The 26,429-nt window shown below is 47.0% G+C and overlaps 2 protein-coding genes across 3 annotated transcripts; both read right to left on the bottom strand.

Moving 5' to 3' along the window:
* Window positions 1–4,119: 4,119 nt before the first annotated feature.
* LOC125971036 (inosine-uridine preferring nucleoside hydrolase) lies at window positions 4,120–11,750 on the bottom strand. Of its 2 annotated transcripts, none has more exons than XM_049723904.2 (8): window positions 11,650–11,750; window positions 11,012–11,193; window positions 10,752–10,931; window positions 5,308–5,419; window positions 5,083–5,219; window positions 4,925–5,002; window positions 4,681–4,797; window positions 4,120–4,592 (listed from the first exon to the last, which is right to left on the bottom strand). In XM_049723904.2, the coding sequence occupies exons 1-8, from the start codon at window positions 11,720–11,722 to the stop codon at window positions 4,440–4,442; spliced, it is 1,032 nt and encodes a 343-aa protein (XP_049579861.1). In that variant the 5' UTR covers window positions 11,723–11,750; the 3' UTR covers window positions 4,120–4,439. The 2 variants fall into 2 exon arrangements, with proteins under 2 accessions (XP_049579861.1, XP_049579862.1); XM_049723905.1 differs by having other exon boundaries at window positions 11,012–11,228; window positions 11,650–11,718.
* A 2,416-nt stretch (window positions 11,751–14,166) lies between these two features.
* LOC125971037 (inosine-uridine preferring nucleoside hydrolase-like) lies at window positions 14,167–19,901 on the bottom strand. Its single transcript, XM_049723906.2, has 7 exons — window positions 19,692–19,901; window positions 19,436–19,615; window positions 19,253–19,364; window positions 19,028–19,164; window positions 18,880–18,957; window positions 18,219–18,335; window positions 14,167–14,756 (listed from the first exon to the last, which is right to left on the bottom strand). The coding sequence occupies exons 1-7, from the start codon at window positions 19,869–19,871 to the stop codon at window positions 14,604–14,606; spliced, it is 957 nt and encodes a 318-aa protein (XP_049579863.1). The 5' UTR covers window positions 19,872–19,901; the 3' UTR covers window positions 14,167–14,603.
* Window positions 19,902–26,429: the final 6,528 nt, after the last annotated feature.

Below are 26,429 nucleotides of genomic sequence, written 5' to 3'. Positions count from 1 at the left end.
AGGAAATGGTCAGTGGATCACTGAAGATGACTCAATCTGGCAAAATGTGTCAAGTGGGAGTAAGCCACATATGTGAAAGTCATATATCTTAATGTTCAAGTTCTAAGTATGTCTTGGAGTTACTGTGGCAAAAATCAAGCAAGTCAAGTCCCTATTAGGCATTGAATCACTAGAGATAATGGAAGTCGACTTGAATGTGATGAATAGTCGAGTGTTGACCTCTTCGATATTTTTTCACTACAGTACACTTGTGCTTTATATTTTGGGGGAAGATAAATTTGCAGATTTTGCAGGAAACCATGCTGCCACTTTTTTGGTCAAATATTAGGTAAATTGGTTTTATCTGGAAATTATTGTGCATGCTGCATTATTGGCCATAACATTTTGCGGACAAAGCCAGAGCTTCACTTCGCACCGCTGCCCTCATTCATCGCAGCCAGTCCCGCACCCTAGCTGGTATGAATCTTTTAAGACTCGCGGTAATCGGACGAGCCAGGGCTAGCGACCCGCAACTAACTTCAACGCTCATCCACAATCAGTTTTTGTTTTTAATACTCTCTGACCCACGCAAACACATGAAGACTGTGTCAGTAACACACAACAAGTATTTTACTCTGGCAGTGGACCAGTGAGTCAAAGGTCCTCTGACCTTTGACCACTTTGGACTCAACTCCTTCACAATCCCAAACCAGTCTCTGAATTGTCTTAATTCCGTATTGTCTTGTCAATAAAACATATAGCCAACATTAACCAGAGTTCATGTTTGACCAGATATCAGGAGTTAAGATAGCTTACCAGTTGTGCGAGTTTTATACTGATGGAAGACATTAGATGTCATTAGTGCTGGGCGATATGGCCCTTAAGTCTGACTTGAGTCAAATCATCTGACTGGAATCGGCCCCCACTTAGAATATATTGAAATAACAGTTCCAATGTCCAGTGACAATTTTTCGAATACAGTAGATAATGGCAGCTTGTCTCCGCCTCCGAGTTTGGAACAATGACAATACGAATGTGCGCGTTAATAATGTCAATATTAGCCCAGCAGCTTCTCAAACATTAATGAGTTCCTGGGCTCGCGTTGCTCCGCCGAGGCCTGTTAGATTTCACTGCATGATTCTGCTCACTCGCTCTTCCAGCGTCTGTTGTGCCAGATAGCGCCTCGGCCGTGGTTGCCAACACGTACTTTGTCGTTGCTCCCCAAGCGCACGAGCCAGACGCACAATGACTTTCATCATAAGGACCGCTTGATCTCCACTCAAACAGGGATGGCCACAAAATGTGCCTTGAGCAAATAACTAGAGCTGTCACTGTAGAATATTCTATCTCTTATGTAAATAAAAGACCAAACGCTCACTTTTGATTGACACGGTGCTTCATTTCCATAAAGCACTGCAGAATGTTTGCACTTTGTATTTTTTGCACACATTACCTCTATATTGTGGTCACCAAAAATAAAACAAATAAAAAAACATTTCATTTCTGGGGCTCCACACAGATGATAAGTGACAGATTCTGGTTGGAATGGATGACAAATAGCAAAATGAATGGAGGTTTCATTTCCCTGAGCAGAAAGCTTTTGCAAACGCAACTTTTGATCCTTTAGCGCCCACTAGCGCTCATAGGGAAGGTTTTTTTTTATGCTCTTGGACAGTGAAACTCTCGGGTTTGCCCAGCAGAAATCTGACAAATTGAGAAATATTCCACAAGACTGGAACCGGGTGTCAATATAGGGTCTCAAACTAGGATTATGATGTCACAGAACGGTATCATAGTTTTAGGTTAAAGGTTTTAAACAAGGGTTAGGGTATTTAATTCGGATCTCAATTAGGGTTGGCGTTTCAGATGTGTGAGATTCTAGTTTCAAGCCAGGGCTAGAGTTTCAAATTAAATTATTTTGTGGATTCATAATGGTGAGTTAGGATGAATCGTTTTGTCTGCAGGCACCTTACACACCCGCACACAAACATTCACACAAAGCTATGAAAGCAGATGTTGAAAAGAGCTCCAAAGCTACTCAACACTCGCAAGCTCCATCAAGGGAATGACAAATCAGAAGACTCACCAATCTATCAGAAGACGCCCACATTGGAAGCCATAAAGATGCAGCTTCCAGACATGCCAACTGATCTGTGCCTGTGTTGGGTTTACTTCAGCACAGTGCGGCAAATGAGGTAACCTCCTCTGAGATGAGGTCATGATGTAAAACGGTGCACAACATATCAAGACACAGCCCTGAGGTGGGACCATTTAAAAAAAAAAAAAACGTTAGACCAAAGCTTTGATAAGAGAGGTTCCTCCCAAGTTCATGCAGTCATCTTCTCTCTACATGTTTGATTAAACAGTCATTGGATTTTCTATACTGCACAGCCAATACCAATTATAATAGAGTGCAATGCAGAGTGCATTAAACAAAAAAAAAATGAGATCATAATTAGAATTAATATTGAGCAGCTCTATTAGATAACGTTAAAATGTGCATGAATTGATGTTTCATTATTAAAATAAGCAATTTGACTTACAAGCCCAACTCTATGCAGCATTTCATTTTCCATTATTTTCCATGGAGAAAAATACTGACACAGCCCTGCCACCACCCTGGAAAGGATCACTGGCCAAAAAGCTTTTACTGTAAAAGAAAAAAATTGTGAATAACTCACATAACTGACTAATAAGGAGCCAAGTGAGAAAGAAAGATGCTCACACAATTTCATCTATGGCTATATGTGGTGTCTTATTTGAATATACGCCGTCCTTTCACAGCCTGCCTCACACACACACACACACACACACACACACACACACACACACACACACACACACACACACACACACACACACACACACACACACACACACACACACACACACACACACACACATCCTAGTTTGCATTCTCTGCTGCCATGCATGTCGCACTGTCAGAATTTAGTCAACTGATGTCTGAGTGAAGTGTCTCACGCCCAGAAAAAATGTTGAGTGTATGCGCCGAGTCTTCTAGTCTCCATGGTTTATACCCAGCGCTTCTTTCCCCAGAGGTCTGCATGACGGCTGTTGCTTGATATATGACTTGCTACTCCGTCCTGCAGACCCTATGTTCTTTCCTGGTTGCAAACAGCTGTACCTCTCTCTACCTTTTGGCGTCAGTAAGTCCACATTACTGAAGGCAAGACGCATGAACATGGCCGTCGCCTGACTTGGTTCACAACCCAGGCTGACAAATGGAACAAGAGTGGAATGAAAATATACTACAGTGTGGCCAGCCGAGTGTGGCTGCTTAAAGCATCTGGTTTTCCAATAGACGGCGGAGGGAACACCCCATACGTAGAAATCTAAGTCAAATATTCCCTCACATATTTCAACACAATATTTTAACTATCTATGAACAATTCATCTTACAAAAAGCCTCTTGGAACAAATTGTGTTTGCATAGAACAGCCAGACTTGAGAGAAATGGTACTAAACCTCCATTTCAACATTTCATAATTGGCAGATGTGGAGATGTGATACAATTTGAAAATTTTCTTTGACAGCTTGGCTACCTAAACCATCCATCTTCTGAACCACTTCGTCCCCACGGGGGTCACGGGTGTGCCGGAGCTTATCCCAGCCGCCAACGGGCAGTAGGCAGGGGACACCCTGAACCGGTTGCCAGCCAATCGCAGGACACACAGAGACAAACAACCATTTGCACTCGCACTCACACCCAGGGACAATTTGGAGCGCTCAATCGGCCTACCAAGCATGTGTTTGGGATGTGGGAGGAAACCGGAGTGCCCGGAGAAAACCCACGCAGGCCCGAGGAGAACATGCAAACTCCACACAGGGAGGGCCGGAGGTGGAATCAAACCCACACCCTCCTAACTGTGAGGCGGACGTGCTACCCAGTGCACTACCGAGCTGCCTACCTAAACCAGAACGAGAAAAAAACGTAGCAATGTTTACTGCTGACTTCCCTTTTTTTTTTTTTACGCACACACATACACACACACACGTACACACACACCTCCATATACGGGAATCGAGTCACAGTGTAGGCACACGACAGTCCTTATCAACGGCTCTCTATGCAGTGATTGAATGCTTGTTTAGGAAAAATAATTAAAAAGCAGGCAAGTGTTGATGGTCATGCCAGGATTTTTATTTCAGTCTTTCTCACGTCCACTGACAGTGGGCCATTGAAGGAGCCATTGACAGCTACAAGGGGCCTATGAGTCGGCAAGAAACCGTAATGCCAGACCTTGGCTCATTTAAAGTTTAACATGGAAATGTTTACTTTAAACTTAGTTATATGTTAATATACATCATCTTTAGCAAACTTAGTTTGCAGAGGTGGCTCACCACTGTTGACCATTTTCCCATCGCTCCAAAGAACTAGTAACTGGATTACGCAAACATAACAACCAGAAAGCACTTCTAAAATGATGCCTTCGCTTCTGCTACTTCAGTGCATTCATCAGCAGTTGCTTGAACACTTCAACGTCAATTTTCTTGAGGATGGTGACCTTATGCTCCTTGTGCAGCACATCAAGGTAGTCCAGGACCATCATGCCTCTGGTGTTTTTTCCCTCCAACTCCACGGTAACAGGCACCTGCAACACCACAGATGTAGTATGTTCACCTCATCTTCCCCGTGGAGCCCTACTCCACCTTCTGTAAGAATGGAAAAGAACAACTTACCTCCTCGCTTTCTGTCACCAAGTTGTCACTGATGGCTACTGCCACAGCGTAGGTGTCGCACGTGTTGAATCCAGATCCTGACACCAGTTCCTTTTGATATCGGTCTGTCTGAACCATCTGCAGGGCCAACGGAATAACATGGAAAAGTAGAGATCTGTAGAGGTCTTTTCAATGTCCTTAGTTCGCAAGCTTAAACCTGCTTTACACAGGAGAGTCAATGATCGCTCCATAAAATCCTCTTTACCTTGCGGGTGTGAGCATAGATAGTCTCCATAAAACGAGCCTTTGGAGTGTTTTGGGCTAGCCAGGAATCACAAAAGGACTGGAGAACACAAATATAGTGAGATATGACTGGACAATGGAGCAGTCATACAAAAATCAGAAGTGACATATGTTCCTCACCCATGGCAGGCTGTTCCTGCAGCTGAACTCCCAGGAGGCGATGGTGGTGGGACATGTGTAGCGTTCTAGAACTATAAAGGCAGCCTCGGGGTCAGCCAGAAAGTTAAATTCTCCACACACAGTCGTGTTTCCTCTTGCTGCATGCGCCACAAAACACAGGAGTTCATTATGCGAAACATCTAGATGGGCAATGTAAATTGCAAACGGTTCAAAAAGGCCTCTTACATTCTATGTTGCCCCCCATTATGTAGAGGCCCTTCAGTCTGGCGGGCAAAGAGGGGTCCATTTTGACAGCTAGGGCCAAGTTGGTGAGGGGTCCTGTTGAAACCAAGATCACCTGCACACACACAAGTTGCATTACATTTCACAAATTTACATTGCACGACTCAGACAAATTATCAATGATTTTTTTCTTGAAATATTGATGCATGGTTGGAAAAAGGCAGGGTTCAATCATAGAAATGCTGAATTGGGTTGTAATAATAAAAAAAAAACATAAAAGGAGGGCAGACCTGGATTACATTTGGCGAGAGGCTGCTATCCAATAATCATCCATCCATTGTTTAATTCATTAGGCGTCGTTAGGGTCACGGGTGAGCTGAATCCTATTCCAGCTGACTATGGATGTGAGGCAACCTGGCTGATCTGATTGCCAGTTAATTGTAGGGCATGTACAGTATCGACAAAGTAAGAAGAAAGTAAGTGAATAATTTAGAGGATTAGTTTTACTCATCTTTAATTATAGAGTAGCGTATTTTTTCAGACTATAAGTCGCTCCCGAATACAATACAAATCGCACCAGCCATAAAATGCATAATAAAGAAGAAAAAACATATATAAGTCGCACCGGAGTACAAGTCGCATTGGGGGTGACTTTATTTGACAAAATCCAACACCAAGAACAGACATGAATAGGCAACAACAGGCTTAAACGATACGGTATGCTAACATTACATAAACACAAACAAGGAACTGAGAACGTGCCTAACGTAACATATTCATCCATCCATCCATCCATCCATCTTCTTCCGCTTATCCGGGGTCGGGTCGCGGGGGCAACAGCTTCAGGAGGGACTCCCAGACTTCCCTCTCCCCAGCCACTTCATCCAGCTCATCCCGGGGGATCCCAAGGCGTTCCCAGGCCAGCTGAGAGACATAGTCTCTCCAGCGCGTCCTGGGTCGTCCCCGGGGTCTCCTACCGGTGGGACATGCCCGGAACACCTCCCCAGGGAGGCGTCCAGGAGGCATCCTGATAAGATGCCCGAGCCACCTCATCTGGTTCCTCTCAACGTGGAGGAGTAGCGACTCTACTCCGAGTCTCTCCCGGATGACCGAGCTTCTCACCCTATCTCTAAGGGAGAGCCCGGACATCCTGCGGAGAAAACTCATTTCGGCCGCTTGTATCCGAGATCTCGTTCTTTCGGTCACGACCCATAGCTCGTGACCATAGGTGAGGATAGGAGCGTAAATCGACCGGTAAATTGAGAGCTTTGCCTTTTGGCTCAGCTCTCTCTTCACCACAACGGACCGGTACAGGGTCCGCATTACTGCCGACGCTGCACCGATCCGCCTGTCGATCTCACGCTCCATCCTCCCCTCACTCGTGAACAAGACTCCAAGATACTTGAACTCCTCCACTTGGGGCAGGATCTCATCCCCGATCCGGAGAGGGCATTCCACCCTTTTCCGATCGAGGACCATGGACTCGGATTTGGAGGTGCTGACCCTCATCCCGACCGCTTCGCACTCGGCTGCGAACCGTTCCAGCGAGAGCTGGAGATCACGGCCTGAAGAAGCCAACAGCACCACGTCATCTGCAAAAAGCAGAGACGCGATGCTGAGGTCCCCAAACCGGACCCCCTCAACGCCTCGGCTGCGCCTAGAAATTCTGTCCATAAAAATTATGAACAGAATCGGTGACAAAGGGCAGCCTTGGCGGAGTCCAACCCTCACTGGGAACGAATCCGACTTACTGCCGGAAATGCGGACCAGACTCTGGCATCGGTGATACAGGGACCGAACCGCCCTTATCAGTTGGCTCGGCACCCCGTACTCCCGAAGCACCCTCCACAGAACCTCCCGAGGGACACGGTCGAATGCCTTCTCCAAGTCCACAAAACACATGTGGACTGGTTGGGCAAACTCCCATGCACCCTCGAGGATCCTGCCGAGGGTGTAGAGCTGGTCCACTGTTCCACGGCCAGGACGAAAGCCACACTGCTCCTCCTGAATCCGAGGTTCGACCTCCCGACGGACCCTCCTCTCCAGCACCCCTGAATAGACCTTACCAGGGAGGCTGAGGAGTGTGATTCCCCTGTAATTGGAACACACCCTCCGGTCCCCCTTCTTAAAGAGGGGAACCACCACCCCAGTCTGCCAATCCAGAGGCACTGTCCCCGATGTCCACGCAACGTTGTAGAGGCGTGTCAGCCATGACAGCCCCACAACATCCAGAGCCTTTAAGAACTCTGGGCGGATCTCATCCACCCCCGGGGCCTTGCCACCGAGGAGTTTTATAACTACCTCAGTGACTTCGACCCCAGAGATTGGAGAATCCGCCTCAGAGTCTCTAGGCCCTGCTTCCTCAATGGAAGGCGTGTAGGTGGAATTGAGGAGGTCTTCGAAGTATTCCCCCCACCGACTCACGACGTCCCGAGTCGAGGTCAGCAGCACGCCATCCCCACTGTAAACAGTGTTGACGTTGCACTGCTTCCCCCTCCTGAGACGCCGGATGGTGGACCAGAATTTCCTCGAAGCCGTCCGAAAGTCATTCTCCATGGCCTCACCGAACTCCTCCCACGCCCGGGTTTTTGCCTCAGCAACCGCCGAAGCCGCGTTCCGCTTGGCCATCCGGTACCTGTCAGCTGCCTCCGGAGTCCCGCAGGCCAAAACGGCCCGATAGGACTCCTTCTTCAGCTTGACGGCATCCCTTACCGCCGGTGTCCACCAGCGGGTTCGGGGGTTGCCGCCACGACAGGCACCAACGACCTTACGGCCACAGCTCCGGTCGGCCGCCTCAACAATGGAGGCGCGGAACATGGTCCACTCAGACTCAATGTCCCCCGCCTCCCCCGGGACGTGGGAAAAGCTCTGCCGGAGGTGGGAGTTGAAGCTCTTCCTGACAGGAGATTCTGCCAGACGTTCCCAGCAGACCCTCACAGAGCGTTTGGGTCTGCCAGGTCGGGCCGGCATCTTCCCCCACCATCGGAGCCAACCCACCACCAGGTGGTGATCAGTTGACAGCTCCGCCCCTCTCTTCACCCGAGTGTCCAAAACATGCGGCCGCAAATCCGATGACACGACTACAAAGTCGATCATCGAACTGCGGCCTAGGGTGTCCTGGTGCCAAGTGCACACATGGACACCCTTATGCTTGAACATGGTGTTCATTATTGAAAATCCGTGTCGAGCACAGAAGTCCAACAATAGAACACCGCTCGGGTTCAGATCAGGGGGGCCGTTCCTCCCAATCACGCCCTTCCAGGTCTCACTGTCATTGCCCACGTGAGCATTGAAGTCACCCAGTAGAACGATAGAGTCCCCAGAAGGAGCGCTCTCCAGCACTTCCTCCAGGGACCCCAAGAAGGGTGGGTACTCTGAGCTGCTGTTTGGTGCATAGACACAAACAACAGTCAGGACCCGTCCCCCCACCCGAAGGCGGAGGGAGGCTACCCTCTCGTTCACCGGGGTGAACCCCAATGTGCAGGCGCCCAGCCGGGGGGCAATAAGTATACCCACACCTGCTCGACGCCTCTCACCGTGGGCAACTCCAGAGTGGAAGAGAGTCCAGCCCCTCTCGAGAGGGCTTGTACCGGAACCCAAACTGTGTGTGGAGGCTAGTCCGACTATATCTAGTCGGAATCTTTCTGCCTCGCACACCAGCTCGGGCTCCTTTCCAGCCAGAGAGGTGACATTCCATGTCCCAAGAGCCAGCTTCTGCAGCCGGGGATCAGACCGCCAAGGTCCCCGCCTTTGGCTGCCGCCCAGCTCACATTGCACCCGACCCCTTCGGCCCCTCCCACAGGTGGTGAGCCCATGGGAAGGGGGACCCACGTTTCCATTTCGGGCTATGCCCGGCCGGGCCCCATGGGCGAAGGCCCGGCCACCAGACGCTCGCCTTCGAGCCCCGCCTCCAGGCCTGGCTCCAGAGGGAGGCCCCGGTGACCCGCGTCCGGGCGAGGGAAAACTAAGTCCATTTATATTACTCATCATAAGGGGCTTGTGAGCCGTGCTTTGTCTGGCCCCTCACCTAGGACCCATTTGCCATGGGTGACCCTACCAGGGGCATGAAGCCCCCGACAACATGGCTCCTAGGATCATAGGGGCACGCAAACCCCTCCACCACGATAAGGTGACGACTCGCGGAGTATTCACATATTCACAGTTATTCAAATAACTATAACATAAATAACACGTTTATCAAACCATCTGTGTCACTCCAAATCATTAAATCCATTGAAATCTTCGTCTTCTGCGTAAGCAATGCTGCTGCTGACGCTGCGTTCTCATTGTCAGTGGCGGTTCCAATTATTCTACAAGCCTAGTGCGCCTTCATGCTATTTAAAGTGAAAACAAGATGTGAAGTGATCAATTATACTATAGTAAGTAAGTATAATGTGTTAATGATCAAGTAATAATGTGTTAATAATTTCACATATAAGTCGCACCCCCGACCAATCTATGAAATAAACTGCGATTTATAGTCCGAAAAATACGGTACTTTCCCTAATAAACTAAACTAAGTTCCCTAATACCCTAATAATAATGATAATAACAATAATAATGATAATAATAATAATTAAAAATCTATTTTAATTAAACATAATATAATAGGGCAGCGCTGGCTCGGTGGAGCACTGGTTAGCACGTCACAGTTAGGAGGTTACTGGTTCGATTCTACCTCCGACCCTCCCTGTGTGGAGCTTGCATGTTTTCCCCATGCCCGCATGGGGTTTTTCCGGGCACTCCGGTTTCCTCCCACTTCCCAAAAACATGCTTGGTAGGCCAATTGAGTGTTCCAAATTGACCCTAGGTGTGAGTGCGAGTGTGGATGTTCGTCTCTGTGTGCCCTGCGATCGTCCGGCAACCGGTTCAGGGTTTCCCCCGCCGACTGCCCAGTGACCGCTGGGATAGGCTCCATACGCCTGCGACACCCGTGGGGACAAGTGGTATAAAAAATTGATAGATGGATATAATATAATATACTATAATATACGACAATAAACACAAGCATTGAGGGAACATTTAACTCCATACTGGAAGACCCGGGCTGAGATTTCAAACAAGAATATCTCAACTTTGAAGCACATTACTAACAATGACTCTAGCTCCCTGTCAGCTATAATTCTTTTTAAATGGTTTTGTATGCAATTGAGTGACTTTTTCTTTTGGGTCATCCTCATTTTTAGAACTTCAGCAACACACGTGGGCCTTCAGCATCCATCCATCCATCCATCCATCCATCCATCCATCCATCCATCCATCCATCCATCCATCCATCCATCCATCCATCCATCCATCCATCCATCCATCCATCCATCCAGAACAGTGTCAAACAATTAAAATAGTAATAATAATCATCATCATCAGCAACAGCTTTATCAACGTCATCATCATGCAAATGTAACACTGACGCAGAGGGAATACCTTGTGATTTCTCATCTACTCACCTGCCCGGGATTTTGGTTGGAAATGGAAATTATGGCCTCCACGGCATTTGTCTTCTGCACCAGTTCTAGGCCAGGAGCATCTGGATCAGGGGCATCACCCAGCCCATCTTTCCCATGAAAGTCTCCTGCATGTATTTTGTTGCCCAGTAGGGGCTCGTCAAAGCCGGGGTACACCTTTATCTGTGATGCATGACGTTCCAAAGTTTGACCCCAAAAAGAGGCAACCATTTAGCTTTTATGCAAGTACAGTAAATGCTCACATCCAGCCTGTTGCACATTTTCAAGACACGAAGGGTATTCTTCAGGGCGTTCTGTAGGGGAGTGTTGCCGTGAGTGCAGGTGATCCCCAATATCTCCACATTGGGGGCTGCCAGGGCCATCATGATGGCCTGAGCATCATCCACCCCTGTGTCCACATCAAGGATCAGCCTCTTCATCGTATCTGGAGGCAGTAGAGGGAGGAGACGTGGCAACAACCTGAGGCCGTGAGGTCAAAAAAATCCACCAATTAAGTGAGCTTTAATGCAGGTGAGATGCTTATCTATGCTATGGCTTCTCTGTGTCCCATTTGTGTTTAGTTGATTACCAAAGCAAGAGTTCTGCTTTATCTTCAGGCAGAAATTTTACACCATCTCACAATTGCTTTAGATCTATAAGCGTTGGCGGGAAACAGCCTAGTGCAAGTTTTCATCTCAAAACCTCACGAGTCCTGCAGACTATGAAGCAACCACAATGCGGCTCAATCACAATAAGTTTAAAAGAAAAACAAGTTTACCAGATTTTTTTTTCAAATGAATTTCAATAAAATCTAATTTAGACTAATGTGATTAGTCAAGAAAGAAAATGATAAGAAGTCACTCCATAGGTTTTAGAAAGAGCTCTACAAAAATCAACTTACCTCCCAGACAAGGTTTCTCAATATAATGCAACCTTTCAGTCAGGAAGTGAAGTAACACTTGCCTGTGCTTCATGCTGCTTTTTATATAGTATGGGGTGGAGTTAGCATGTGGAAAAATGGGAGGTTACATAACATCCACTAGTAAACAATGTCTGCTGGTTATTCGAGACATGTTTGGCCCAACAAATGATGCCTGAAACAGTTTAAGTTACATAAATTGAGACTCTACCTTTTGTCTTCCCATCAGAATTGCTAGGATGTAACTTTTGAAGTCATATGAATAAACACACCATAAAAACACTGATGCATAGGAATGAAGAGGTAACTGAGCACATGTACAGTTTGTCATTCCTCAAAACCACACAGTTTTCTCCCCTATCTGGATGTTGTTTGTTCGAAAACAATATACTCTAAGTTGAACACTATGTTCTGTTTGGATGCTCTGCTGGTGTTAGAAAAAAAGTGAGTAATGTCATATCTGTTAAACATGTGGTTCTGCGAGGCACCCTGTTTTGCTGCAAAGCCACAAAGCTTTGATTCTTCTGAGTTCTCATGTGGCTATTATGCTGCCTCTGACCAGAGAAGGCAGCAAGCAGCTGGATTTGGGACTTTTCAGTAAAGGCCCATTGCCTCTGCCAGACTGCCACATCAGCATGCAAGGCCTGGCTTGCATTCACCATTTTCACTGAACTAAAATATTCACAATCTGGAGCCAATCAGTTATTGCACTTCCAGAGCATCAACCGAGGATTTGAGAGGATATTAGAAATTATCCTCTGTGGCAATGTTGGTTAGTGTACCTCGCTCTTTCTTGCCCAGAGTCAGCTCAGATAGACCCCAGTGCTTCTAATTAGGCAAATGCTTTAAAAAATGGAATACACATGCTGACATGTTTGATGGGAGCACCTCCGCAGGGCTTGACTTGTATGGTTACAAGACGCTTTCACGATACATACCTGCCACATATTTTTGTCTTTGCATGACAGGAGAGCTTTTCCTCAGGCACTCATTCCACAGCTGTTTGTGTGCAGCCAATACAGTAAAATTCAATATATCTTTATTTAAATATCTTTCACAGGTACTGTATCAAAATAAAAAATATCAATGGAAAAGAACACATAAAATTAAAGCCATTTATTTCTGCATTAAACATTATTCGACTATTTCGGCATAGTCTGCCGAAATAGTTGATACAATTTCGATAGTTGAAGTGGTTATGATGAAAGAGCAGTGTCCTTTCAACAATGGATCAGAGGTGTCATGATCACAGTGTGCATGACATCACGAAGGTCTGTAACAAGCTAAAATTGAAAAGGAAACAATCAGCTGTGGCGTCTATTGATGAATAGAAACACTGAGAAAGTTCAGTCTCAGGTCTCCTGTCCCATTAGAGACACTTCAATTCCAAGCGCCGACTCGCAGTTCTCAGGACACACCCGCGTTCCACGCCAAAGCTCCTCTCTTTTCATCCACAACTGACATTACCACTGAACGAAACGGGGCTGTAAAAAATGCTGGCCAGCTCAAGTGCAAAAAAACACAAGGCAAGCCAAGAATGAGCACACATCTGTTTTGCTCACATATCAACCACACCCACACAGAATTTTGTTAACGACGGAAGTGAGGCTGGATGAAATTCTAAAGCCAAAGAATCACTTTTAAAGAGCTGAATCATGCTATTTTAAGCTTTTCACAGTTAATTATAGTCATTATATTCTCACATATGACCTGAAGCCCATTGGTGATCTAATTTCTCACAAGTATTATTTTAGTGGCTATTTTTCAGAATTAAGATGCTTGGTTTACTAAAACTCTGCCTTTGCTGTACAAACGAAAATGTTTGTTGGTAGACTCACACAGTAGGACATCTGATAGTTATGTTGAAAAAAGTTCAAATGATGCACAAATAGCAATGACTAGTACTTGAGCACATTGCAGAAGGTACTGTAAAAAATTATTATAGAGTTGATGCACTAAAATTTCTGCAAGCATGGAGCTGTATGAACCTCAGTCCTCTGGATCCTCGCCCCTCCTCAATGCAGATGGGACTGAGCTGCTGATTGAGATGAAGCAGATACTGGAGAGACGAGCTGAACATTTCAACAGCGTCCTTGACCGCCCAGCTGCACTCAACGATGGAGCCATAGACTGCCTGCCTCAAGTAGAACCCAACCTTCACCTGGACAACCTCTCCACTGAAGAAGTCACAAAGGTTGTAAACAACCTATCCCGTATGTTGCCTGACACTTGACGTTAGCCTTGGCTCATTTGAAAATGGAAGATGTTTTGCCTAACAATGAAAGCTGTGGTTGGAAGCATGGTGTGGGTTCATTTCCACCTGCGTGTTCTCCCCGTGCCTGCGTGGGTTTTCTCTGGGTCTTCCGGTTTCCTCCCACATCCCAAAAACAAACGATTGAGCACTCCAAATTGCCCATAGGTGTGAGAGCAAGTGTGAATGGGTGTTCGTCTCTGTATGCCCTGCGATGGAATAAAAGTTTTGCATGGAAAACAGACAAACACAGCAAGGAAACATTGATGGATTGAGTGCTAATGAAACTGCTAATCGGAGCATGATCACAAGTTCATGTCCTTATAATTCCGTAGAACAGTTCATGTCCTGATAAGCCGGTAGAAAACATCATGGCCTTATAAGTCTGTACAAAATGACAAAATTGGCAAGATGTTGAGTGGATGATGTGTGCAAGAGTTTGATAAGTCCAACACTAGAGGGAAAATATTTACAGGAAGTGGCGAGACCCTTGAGATAAACCAGCAGAGGAGACAGAGGGAAACAGCAGGAGAAGGACAGCCAAGAACAAACATGTGAAAAATGTCCTTAAGCCAATCGAAAAATTGCATGTGAACAGACGTTAAAAAAAAAAAAAAAAAATCTGTTTTCAATAAAAAATTTATTTGACTGAGTTAAGTTCCAATCTTGGCTGTTACAAATCATCCTATTTTAGTGCATTGATGAGCATCTGCTTGAACTTCTCCAAGTCAACTTTCTTCATAATGGTTACTTTGTGTTTCTTCTTCAACAGGTCCATGTAATCCAACACCATCATGCCTCGGGTACAGGTCCCATCTACCTCTACAGTCACAGCGACCTGAAGGTCCAGCACAAGCAGAGACCAGGTAGATTTGTTTTCATTTTACAAAGTTATGAAAAACAACCCTCCGCGAGTCGTCACCTTATCGTGGTGGAGGGGTTTGCGTGCCCCTATGATCCTAGGAGCCATGTTGTCGGGGGCTTCATGCCCCTGGTAGGGTCACCCATGGCAAACGGGTCCTAGGTGAGGGGCCAGACAAAGCACGGCTCACAAGCCCCTTATGATGAGTAATATAAATGGACTTAGTTTTCCCTCGCCCGGACGCGGGTCACCGGGGCCTCCCTCTGGAGCCAGGCCTGGAGGCGGGGCTCGAAGGCGAGCGTCTGGTGGCCGGGCCTTCGCCCATGGGGCCCGGCCGGGCATAGCCCGAAATGGAAACGTGGGTCCCCCTTCCCATGGGCTCACCACCTGTGGGAGGGGCCGAAGGGGTCGGGTGCAATGTGAGCTGGGCGGCAGCCAAAGGCGGGGACCTTGGCGGTCTGATCCCCGGCTGCAGAAGCTGGCTCTTGGGACATGGAATGTCACCTCTCTGGCTGGAAAGGAGCCCGAGCTGGTGTGCGAGGCAGAAAGATTCCGACTAGATATAGTCGGACTAGCCTCCACACACAGTTTGGGTTCCGGTACAAGCCCTCTCGAGAGGGGCTGGACTCTCTTCCACTCTGGAGTTGCCCACGGTGAGAGGCGTCGAGCAGGTGTGGGTATACTTATTGCCCCCCGGCTGGGCGCCTGCACATTGGGGTTCACCCCGGTGAACGAGAGGGTAGCCTCCCTCCGCCTTCGGGTGGGGGGACGGGTCCTGACTGTTGTTTGTGTCTATGCACCAAACAGCAGCTCAGAGTACCCACCCTTCTTGGGGTCCCTGGAGGAAGTGCTGGAGAGCGCTCCTTCTGGGGACTCTATCGTTCTACTGGGTGACTTCAATGCTCACGTGGGCAATGACAGTGAGACCTGGAAGGGCGTGATTGGGAGGAACGGCCCCCCTGATCTGAACCCGAGCGGTGTTCTATTGTTGGACTTCTGTGCTCGACACGGATTTTCAATAATGAACACCATGTTCAAACATAAGGGTGTCCATGTGTGCACTTGGCACCAGGACACCCTAGGCCGCAGTTCGATGATCGACTTTGTAGTCGTGTCATCGGATTTGCGGCCGCATGTTTTGGACACTCGGGTGAAGAGAGGGGCGGAGCTGTCAACTGATCACCACCTGGTGGTGGGTTGGCTCCGATGGTGGGGGAAGATGCCGGTCCGACCTGGCAGACCCAAACGCTCTGTGAGGGTCTGCTGGGAACGTCTGGCAGAATCTCCTGTCAGGAAGAGCTTCAACTCCCACCTCCGGCAGAGCTTTTCCCACGTCCCGGGGGAGGCGGGGGACATTGAGTCTGAGTGGACCATGTTCCGCGCCTCCATTGTTGAGGCGGCCGACCGGAGCTGTGGCCGTAAGGTCGTTGGTGCCTGTCGTGGCGGCAACCCCCGAACCCGCTGGTGGACACCGGCGGTAAGGGATGCCGTCAAGCTGAAGAAGGAGTCCTATCGGGCCGTTTTGGCCTGCGGGACTCCGGAGGCAGCTGACAGGTACCGGATGGCCAAGCGGAACGCGGCTTCGGCGGTTGCTGAGGCAAAAACCCGGGCGTGGGAGGAGTTCGGTGAGGCCATGGAGAATGACTTTCGGACGGCTTCGAGGAAATTCTGGTCCACCATCCGGCGTCTCAGGAGGGGGAAGCAGTGCAACGTCAACACTGTTTACAGTGGGGATGGCGTGCTGCTGACCTCGACTCGGGACGTCGTGAGTCGGTGGGGAGAATACTTCGAATACCTCCTCAATTCCACCTACACGCCTTCCATTGAGGAAGCAGGGCCTAGAGACTCTGAGGCGGATTCTCCAATCTCTGGGGTCGAAGTCACTGAGGTAGTTAAAAACTCCTCGGTGGCAAGGCCCCGGGGGTGGATGAGATCCGCCCAGAGTTCTTAAAGGCTCTGGATGTTGTGGGGCTGTCATGGCTGACACGCCTCTACAACGTTGCGTGGACATCGGGGACAGTGCCTCTGGATTGGCAGACTGGGGTGGTGGTTCCCCTCTTTAAGAAGGGGGACCGGAGGGTGTGTTCCAATTACAGGGGAATCACACTCCTCAGCCTCCCTGGTAAGGTCTATTCAGGGGTGCTGGAGAGGAGGGTCCGTCGGGAGGTCGAACCTCGGATTCAGGAGGAGCAGTGTGGCTTTCGTCCTGGCCGTGGAACAGTGGACCAGCTCTACACCCTCGGCAGGATCCTCGAGGGTGCATGGGAGTTTGCCCAACCAGTCCACATGTGTTTTGTGGACTTGGAGAAGGCGTTCGACCGTGTCCCTCGGGAGGTTCTGTGGAGGGTGCTTCGGGAGTACGGGGTGCCGAGCCAACTGATAAGGGCGGTTCGGTCCCTGTATCACCGATGCCAGAGTCTGGTCCGCATTTCCGGCAGTAAGTCGGATTCGTTCCCAGTGAGGGTTGGACTCCGCCAAGGCTGCCCTTTGTCACCGATTCTGTTCATAATTTTTATGGACAGAATTTCTAGGCGCAGCCGAGGCGTTGAGGGGGTCCGGTTTGGGGACCTCAGCATCGCGTCTCTGCTTTTTGCAGATGACGTGGTGCTGTTGGCTTCTTCAGGCCGTGATCTCCAGCTCTCGCTGGAACGGTTCGCAGCCGAGTGTGAAGCGGTCGGGATGAGGGTCAGCACCTCCAAATCCGAGTCCATGGTCCTCAATCGGAAAAGGGTGGAATGCCCTCTCCGGATCGGGGATGAGATCCTGCCCCAAGTGGAGGAGTTCAAGTATCTTGGAGTCTTGTTCACGAGTGAGGGGAGGATGGAGCGTGAGATCGACAGGCGGATCGGTGCAGCGTCGGCAGTAATGCGGACCCTGTACCGGTCCGTTGTGGTGAAGAGAGAGCTGAGCCAAAAGGCAAAGCTCTCAATTTACCGGTCGATTTACGCTGCTACCCTCACCTATGGTCACGAGCTATGGGTCGTGACCGAAAGAACGAGATCTCGGATACAAGCGGCCGAAATGAGTTTTCTCCGCAGGATGTCCGGGCTCTCCCTTAGAGATAGGGTGAGAAGCTCGGTCATCCGGGAGAGACTCGGAGTAGAGTCGCTACTCCTCCACGTTGAGAGGAGCCAGATGAGGTGGCTCGGGCATCTTATCAGGATGCCTCCTGGACGCCTCCCTGGGGAGGTGTTCCGGGCATGTCCCACCGGTAGGAGACCCCGGGGACGACCCAGGACGCGCTGGAGAGACTATGTCTCTCAGCTGGCCTGGGAACGCCTTGGGATCCCCCGGGATGAGCTGGATGAAGTGGCTGGGGAGAGGGAAGTCTGGGAGTCCCTCCTGAAGCTGTTGCCCCCGCGACCCGACCCCGGATAAGCGGAAGAAGATGGATGGATGGATGGATGGATGGATGGATGAAAAACAACTGTCATTTACCTGCTCACTCTCTGTGATGAGTGAGTCATTGATAGCAGCGGCCAGGGCATAGGTGTCACAAGCATTGAACCCTTGTCCTGCTGTGATTTCCTTCTGGTATTCCTCTGACCGAGCTTTCTGCCATTACATGAAGAGTGATAACGACTTTCATTTTGATGTTTGTGAACATTCTCATTCATCCAGATCATTTAATTCTCAGGGCAACGAATCGATTGCAACTTTTTAAGACAACTGTCCATCTGCAATCGAATCAATGCCTTCAGAAAATGCATTAACACAGCAATCAAATTTGGCTCGGATGATGAGTAAACTTGAATTGTTTCACCTCAAAGGGGTCATAATGTTACATGTCTGTGTAATATTTTATGCCCCTTTGAACCATGGGCATCAAACTCAAGGCCCGGGGGCCAGATACGGCCCACCACATCGCAAAGGCAAATTGTACATCAACTACAAATTGTCTTCACTTCAAAAAATAAAGATATTGCTAGCAAGCTTTTTAAAATATTTGAATAATTTTTACTAGTCTCTGATTTCAAAACTAGCATATTGGCTCTAAGAAGGAACCTATGGCTACAATGATGCCCGCGACAAAAATGAGTTTGACACCCCTGCGAATTTAAACGTTACATGCTACCATGAAGCCCTGGCTGACTCTTACCGTCATGGAAAGGGATGAAATCTTCTTCATGAAGGCGGCTTTCTCAGTCTTCACAGAAAGCCACTGGTCACAAAAAGACTGAGGGATAGACAAAAGGCAAAAAAAGTCAAAGAAGAAAAAAAAAACTATTTAACAATTAACTTCATACCCATGGCAGGCTGTTACTGCAGGTGAACTCCCAGGAGGCGATGGTGGTGGGGCAAGTGTAGCGTTCCAGCACGATGTAGGCAGCCTCCGTGTCGGCGACAAAGTTAAACTCACCGCATGTTGTGGTGTTACCCCTGGCTGAACACATCACACAGCATGTCATGCAAGACAGCACTGAGGAAAAGAGATTGATTAAAATGCATGTCTGGAAAGAATAGACTGGTACACTCAATGTTGCCTCCCATGATGTGCAAAGCCTTCAGCTTCTTGGGAAGGGAAGGGTCCAGTTGCACTGCGACTGCAAGGTTGGTCAGAGGTGCGGTCGCCACCAGGGTCACCTACAGAAAAATGTAGTTAAGTCCTGCTATGACTCCCGCCCAGGCATGTAAACTAGACTTGCCTGTCTTACCTCTCCCTGGTTTTGCTTGACCATTTTGATCAAGGCCTGGACACCTTTTTTCTTCTGCACCAGTTCCAACCCTGGAGCATCTGGATCTGGCACGTCACCCAGCCCATCCTTCCCATGGTAATCGCTGGCATGTTGTTTGTTAGACAGGAGGGGCTGTGAGCAGCCTGCGTACACTGGGATCTTGAAATTCGATAGGTGATCAAAGCTCAAATGCGTGTGTGTCGTTCAATGAGGAATGAAACATGTAGATACTTACATCCAGCCTGTTGCACACCTTCAGAACCCGGAGAGTGTTCTTCAGGACTCTCTCAAGGGGGGTGTTCCCATGGCAGCAGGTGATTCCCAGTATCTCCACATCGGGCGCTGACAAGGCCATCATGATGGCCTGAGCATCATCCACCCCGGTGTCCACATCAAGGATTATCTTCCTTTTCATCCTGCATACAAACACAATTATTGTTAATAGAAGTTAAGTTTCAGAACATCTGACCTTGTCAAGTTATGACAAGGTTTGGGGAAAAAAAACATGCATGCATGTATTAAGTGTGCAAGCTCAGTGGGGGAAAAATAAGTGGAACAAAGAAAGTCATTAAAAAGAGAACTCAAACCTTAACAGAGGAAATCTGTCTCTGTGGCTGTAAAAAGATTATTATGCTATACTAGAAATGTTGTAACGGTGTAATGTAATGGTGTTGCATTCACCATTTTCACTGAACTAAAATATTCACAATCTGGAGCCAATCAGTTATTGCACTTCCAGAGCATCAACCGAGGATTTGAGAGGATATTAGAAATTATCCTCTGTGGCAATGTTGGTTAGTGTACCTTGCTCTTTCTTGCCCAGAGTCAGCTCAGATAGACCCCAGTGCTTCTAATTAGGTAAATGCTTTAAAAAATGGAATACACATGCTGACATGTTTGATGGGAGCACCTCTGCAGGGCTTGACTTGTATGGTTACAAGACGCTTTCACGATACATACCTGTTAGAGATTTGCTCACTCCAACTTATTTTGCAAGAACCACACGGGAGACAGGTAAGTTCTTTTAGACACCTGCAGGTGGAGAGTTCACTCGCTCCAGAATGAAGTCTAAAAGTCTCCTCCCTGCAAGGGCATATTTATTAGGAAGAACAGAGTGGGGGTGAGAGTGGACAGGTTTGGTGAACCCCCGGCCTCTGATAAGATCAGAGCAGGGGGTGTTTTACACTGTTGTGGGAAACAGAACAACTTTGATTGCTTCCCCTGCAGCTGGTCAATCAAGCAGAGGAAGCAACCACTTCATCTTACTCTGCATTGTGAGGGCAAGACAAGATTGATTTAATCATTATAGTCTACATTCCAACATAATCCTACGATAAAGATAACCTGGAAAACCCTAACATCTCCCTCCTGTTTTATCACATGATTATGTCACCCCAAACAACAAAGACAAGCAAGAGGAAAAAAAAAACACATATATATATATATACGTATAATGAAGAAAGTAGAATGGTAAAAATAAAAACAACAAACAATGATAGCAACACTTTCCAGTGAAGATGAGGCATTACCTCAATACCCCAGATCAAACTTATTGTGTAAGCGAAAAACCTGCTGGCCTGATGTCATTAGCAGGAAAATTCTTACACGGCCCCTGTGCCACAGGCGACCAGAATGCTATCAATAAAAAATAAAAAGAAAAACACAGAAACAGTACATCATTGTATCCATCACTTGCGAAGCATTTTCGATGGTCAAATCATCAAGTTTCTGTAAAACATGCCCAACAGAACAGCATCTACGCAATCCACGTGTCATTATCGTCATCACATCCGTCATCTCTAAGAAGTTGTATATGAACCTGGGCTACAGTAGAGGACACAAACTTCGACACAGCAGACTTCAAACATGGGATAATGCAGGTCGTAAACGAGCACAACACCACCAGCACAACAAGCACAGGAGACAGCAATTTTAACAGCAGTTGCCACCAGTTGCCAGAGAATAGCCATGAAAAGAAATCAAACTGATGTGGGACCTTGTCTTTAGACATGGCCTGCTGTAAGTTCTTCAGCGAATTCATGGCGTCGTTTATGTGGGTGTCATTTTCTCCTGGTATGTATGTGCAACAGGAAGTCCCAATGATGTGGCACACACCACCTTGTGCTGCCGTCAACAAGTCCAGAACCATCCTGTTTTGCAAGACCCTCAGTCTAATAGCCTGAATCTCTCTATTTTGTCCATCGTTGACTTGCAGCGAGAGATTCACAAAGGATTGAAAACGATAGTTCAGTGTCTCGATGAAGAGCGATAGTTTCCCAACCCCAATCTGAGGGAAGAGCGCAAGGACAACTTTGTCTCCGGCAGACCATACTTTATGGTCCTCTGGAACGTTCGCACCCCAGACAGGGTCATGAGGGTCAAAGGTTGCAACTGCTCTGCGTCGACGTCCAGAAGAGTTGTGTGCTCCTGTCAGCAGATGATGTCGTATCCTATAGGTGTGGTCTGTCACCCACACTGGTGCACACACTCCTGTCCAGTTGGCGGGCAGCATCGGATAAACCTTGTGACCACAAAGCCACCAGCCATTCTGTATGAAGTATGTTCCGTTCGATGGTGTAGCCATGTTGGTTGGAGAGCCCTCACCACCTGAAATGGCTCTCTTATCTTGACACTCATCGGTGATGTCCAAAGCTCCCATCCAGTTTCCTCCTGGAGAGCAGTCGTCGTTAATGCAGACGTGGGTCTTGTTACCTTGGATGTAACGTGTGTAATTCACTCCAGCTGGTCTCTCTGTGTAGGCCACTTGTGGTATTGTCCGTCCTTTAACAGTCACATTGAGATTTGTCCAGAACAGCTGATCACAGGCACCGTCAGCAAGTCCAGGGCGGTAAGGGTCGGCATTTTTGACTGTGACGGCACGGTGCTGATATCCAACTCCTCCCATGGATGCCATACATTTTGCTTCAGTGACATTCATTGGTCTGGCCTCCAAGCGAACTTGCGTGGAGGAAGGGGTGAGTTTCGAACACACATAGCACGCCTCCCGTGTGTGAGCTCTCACAGTGAACCTGACATACCGGTACCAAGTGTTGGTTTCGTATGGGTTTCTGGGGTCCCATGACCAGTCTTCAAAGTTCTCATCATGTGACCATCGTTTACCACGGGCAACATTGTCATTTGGTCTGTTCAGATGAGTCAATAGACCATAGCACGCTCCAACCACAACGCAGCAGACGATCCATCTGGCATATGGAGCCCCGTTGCTACTAGGATGGCAGAGACACCGGGACATCCCCTCGCCTAGCGGAGTGGGGATCGATGAATTCTTCACCAACATTGAGACGCCTCACCCTAAACGATGGGGCCCCTTTGTAGTCAGCCTTCCCCACCACTCCGAATTAGGGGTCCAGCACTCTCTGCAACTTGCAGTGGCTGAGGTGAATCCAGCTGGGCCGTTGAGAAATTTTTACCGCCGTGGGAGTAGCAAGCAAAACTTGGAACGGTCCCTCCCACCGCGGGCTGGCCCAGTTCTTTCTTTTGATGACCTTGATGTAGACCCAGTCTCCTGGATTGATGGGGTTGTCGAATTTGTCTTTGACACAGTTTGAGCGTCCTGATCATATAATCTGCCAAGGACTGCTCTTCATCTGTTGTTTGCAACTCTCGTAGTTCTTATCGTTCTTATGTTCCTGTTAGCCTGCAATTGTCCAAATCAAAAATGTTTTCTTTTAACTGTCTTTCTTTTGAACCTCTAAATCTCTCGTGTTGCTAACCTATCTACACCAGAATAAAAAAATTACCACAGTATAACACCAAATGTATTCGAAAATTCATTGTCATAAAGTGTTGTATTATTACTATCTTCCACTATCTGTCCTACTCACTCCCTCCTTTTGAGGCTTGGCAACGCCCATGCCTCACACCTTGACAAACTTTTTGGGAGAATGCGTTCTTTACTACATACGATTCCATCATCATTTAATTTGACTTTCTGTCCAAAACGCTTCTCAATTTCCCAGTTCACACATCTTCTACATGTGTTACTGGTTCTCCAGTTTTTTTTCTGTAGTTAATTATCAATCCAAAAGCTACGTGTTTCTTTCTAACATTCAACCTGCTCAAAATCACTCTTTCATCAAAGTCGCTCTACTAATTTTCCATAGTAGTCGCCAACGACTTCAACCATTCAACCTGTAATTTCTTTTCATTCAGGCTGTCATTCATCAATGTTCATTTGCATCTCACACAGAGTCTCCAAAAAGGAGTCTTTCTATCACATTGGTCCCAATTCATCCAAGCTCACCACACAACATTCATATATGATTTTCAACTCAGGTTTCCTGGTAGAACAATCCACCAATTCAAAAAAAAACTTAACTAAAACAAACAATTGGCAAATTAATCTGAATTTTTTCTTTGTTTTTAAATTTGAAGAACTCAATCTCTCAGATTTAGCTTGCATTTAGAATTTTGTATAATCTTATAACACAACCAATCAAGTATTCCTATTAAATGTAGCATTGCAAAATCTTAAATTCACAATTTCGCTTCTTCCAATTCCTGAAAGCATGTTCTGTCATTTTTTTTTCTTCGAATTTCTCATGTGGGCTCGACACTTAACATGCACTAGTGTGGATTAGTTTCTGCTTGCAAACAGATTTCTCTCTTTTTCCTCTCATTTTTATCTTTCAAAATCATTTCTGTTCTGCGGTGCAAATTGGATAGACCACAGTCTAGCAATTTTTTTTTATACTAAAACTTTAGCCAATGTTCATCATTTTAACATATACGCACACACATGCACAGCTCTCGCACGCAAAAGGTAGTTCCCAGCACCAATGATTCGTCACAGGCTGGCCATTTCCTGTGGTCGATCATGAGCTGGTCCCTCCCATGCACACGAGGACAGCACATTCTTATTTTATTTATCTTCTAGAAGCAAGTTGCATTTCTTTACCACTTGATTTGCATATTTTAACTTTAGTGTAACACAAATTTGAGCTCTAGTCATTTGTAATTTGGGCATACAAACAGCATTGTCATACTTCTTGGATGGACAGGACTTCTAATAATCTAAAAAAAATTCTAATAATCTGACAATGACATGTTTTGCTGTCATATGGGCATCTATTCTTTCTTTCTCTGTATGAGCATAAGCGGTCAAAGAGGAGGAAGCTTGTCATGCTAAAAATTTGGCTTTTCCTCTGCTCCTTCCTCCACCCTTTGATTGGTATTGTTTTGCAAAACGACACTCTCGTGCAAAGTGTCCTCGTCTCCCACAGTTCCAACAGTTGTCTGAATCTGATGGGGGTTTTGATTTGAATGGCGGCTCGCGACGTTGTTGGTATCTAACTCTTCCTCTGCCCCTTTGGGAACTTTGGTAGAAGATCGTTGTATCTTTATTTAGATCATTATCATCATCTAGATGAAATACATCAGAACTTTTGCCTTTCTCAATCCCTTTATCAGCGTCTCTGGGCCACTGCATGTTTTTTGTAAACCAAGCAGTGTCCGCTTCCACCAAGTGTTTCCTCACCCAACTGCCCAAGTCAGGGGGGAAACCAGTGAGGAGCGCAATTTTAAGATGTTGCTGATAAGAACTCTCATCTGCATCATTGAATGGGATGCCACTATGTACCCAGAATTCTTTTTCAAATCTCAATTGAATGGCGGCCTCATCACTTTTCAACTTTCTATCTTTTGTCTTTTGGATTTGTTCTCTTCTTTCTTGTGAAGCTTTCAACCACATTTTAGCACAATCCAATTCGCTCTCTTTTCTTTTCTTTTTCAGTCCATTTTTCTTTCTATCCACACTCTCTTCTAAAACATCAACTACTATCTTCCACACTTCAACTCTCAACTTCCCTTCTACTCCATACTTTTTCTTCCACTTCGGCATACATTGCATACAATTAAGAAATCTACTCGCCATGTACTTCTCATCTCCGTCAAGAGGTAGAGATTTACCGTTTTTATTTCCCATCTTAATTCTAGTAGTTTTAGGTTTTACAATCTCTTTGTCTCAAAAATATTATTATTATTATTATTACTATTATTACTTATTTATTTCTTTGAGAATCCTCAATGCAGGTTTAAATTGACCTTTCAACAAATTACTAGCCTGTATTATTGCCGTGGATCAATGCTAGAACTGCTATTTAGTCAATTTATCCTACCAGTCACACTCTCAATTACACAAACTCCAGCGCTTTTTTTTTTTTTTTTTTATTTATTTAGGCCTCATAGCTCGGACAAACCAAAGCCGTATCTCATAGCTCGGACAAACCAAAGCCGTATCTCATAGCTCGGACAAACCAAAGCCGTATCTCATAGCTCGGACAAACCAAAGCCGTATCTCATAGCTCGGACAAACCAAAGCCGTATCTCATGGCTCGGACAAACCAAAGCCGTATCTCATGGCTCGGACAAACCAAAGCCGAATCTCACGTGCACCTGTGTTTTTTTTTGTTTTGTTTTTTTTATATACGCGTTTCACAACAACACAATCACACAACTTCAGGCCTTTAACTTACTTGTCCCCTGGTTCGTTGCACTGCCGGGTGCCGTCAATCCACCTCTGTCAGACGAAGGCAGACCTAAGATGCTGGCCCAGCGAAGAATTTCCTTCCCAGGTCTTTCTTTACCATGTCCGGCTAATGGACGCTGGCCCGTCGACGGTGTACAGCGCGTCGTCCTCCGTCAGCCAGATGATGGGTATGAGGGATCCCGGGTTTCGGCACCAAAATGTTAGAGATTTGCTCACTCCAACTTATTTTGCAAGAACCACACGGGAGACAGGCAAGTTCTTTTAGACACCTGCAGGTGGAGAGTTCACTCGCTCCAGAATGAAGTCTAAAAGTCTCCTCCCTGCAAGGGCATATTTATTAGGAAGAACAGAGTGGGGGTGAGAGTGGACAGGTTTGGTGAACCCCCGGCCTCTGATAAGATCAGAGCAGGGGGTGTTTTACACTGTTGTGGGAAACAGAACAACTTTGATTGCTTCCCCTGCAGC

This window comes from Syngnathus scovelli, chromosome 6, assembly GCF_024217435.2.
Source record: "Syngnathus scovelli strain Florida chromosome 6, RoL_Ssco_1.2, whole genome shotgun sequence".
NCBI classification, from domain to species: domain Eukaryota; kingdom Metazoa; phylum Chordata; class Actinopteri; order Syngnathiformes; family Syngnathidae; genus Syngnathus; species Syngnathus scovelli.
This window is presented reverse-complemented; position numbering and strand designations above follow the sequence as displayed.

Coding starts and splice junctions, on each gene's coding strand:
- LOC125971037 (XM_049723906.2), bottom strand. CDS start 19,871: ATGAAAAGGAAGATAATCCTTGATGTGGACACCGGGGTGGATGATGCT. Junction 18,958..19,027: donor GCAGTAACAGCCTGCCATGG/GTATGAAGTTAA, acceptor TCTATCCCTCAG/TCTTTTTGTGACCAGTGGCT. Junction 18,336..18,879: donor TTTCATCCCTTTCCATGACG/GTAAGAGTCAGC, acceptor ATGTAATGGCAG/AAAGCTCGGTCAGAGGAATA.
- LOC125971036 (XM_049723904.2), bottom strand. CDS start 11,722: ATGAAGCACAGGCAAGTGTTACTTCACTTCCTGACTGAAAGGTTGCAT. Junction 5,420..10,751: donor CCAACCAAAATCCCGGGCAG/GTGAGTAGATGA, acceptor GTGTGTGTGCAG/GTGATCTTGGTTTCAACAGG. Junction 5,003..5,082: donor GCAGGAACAGCCTGCCATGG/GTGAGGAACATA, acceptor TGTGTTCTCCAG/TCCTTTTGTGATTCCTGGCT.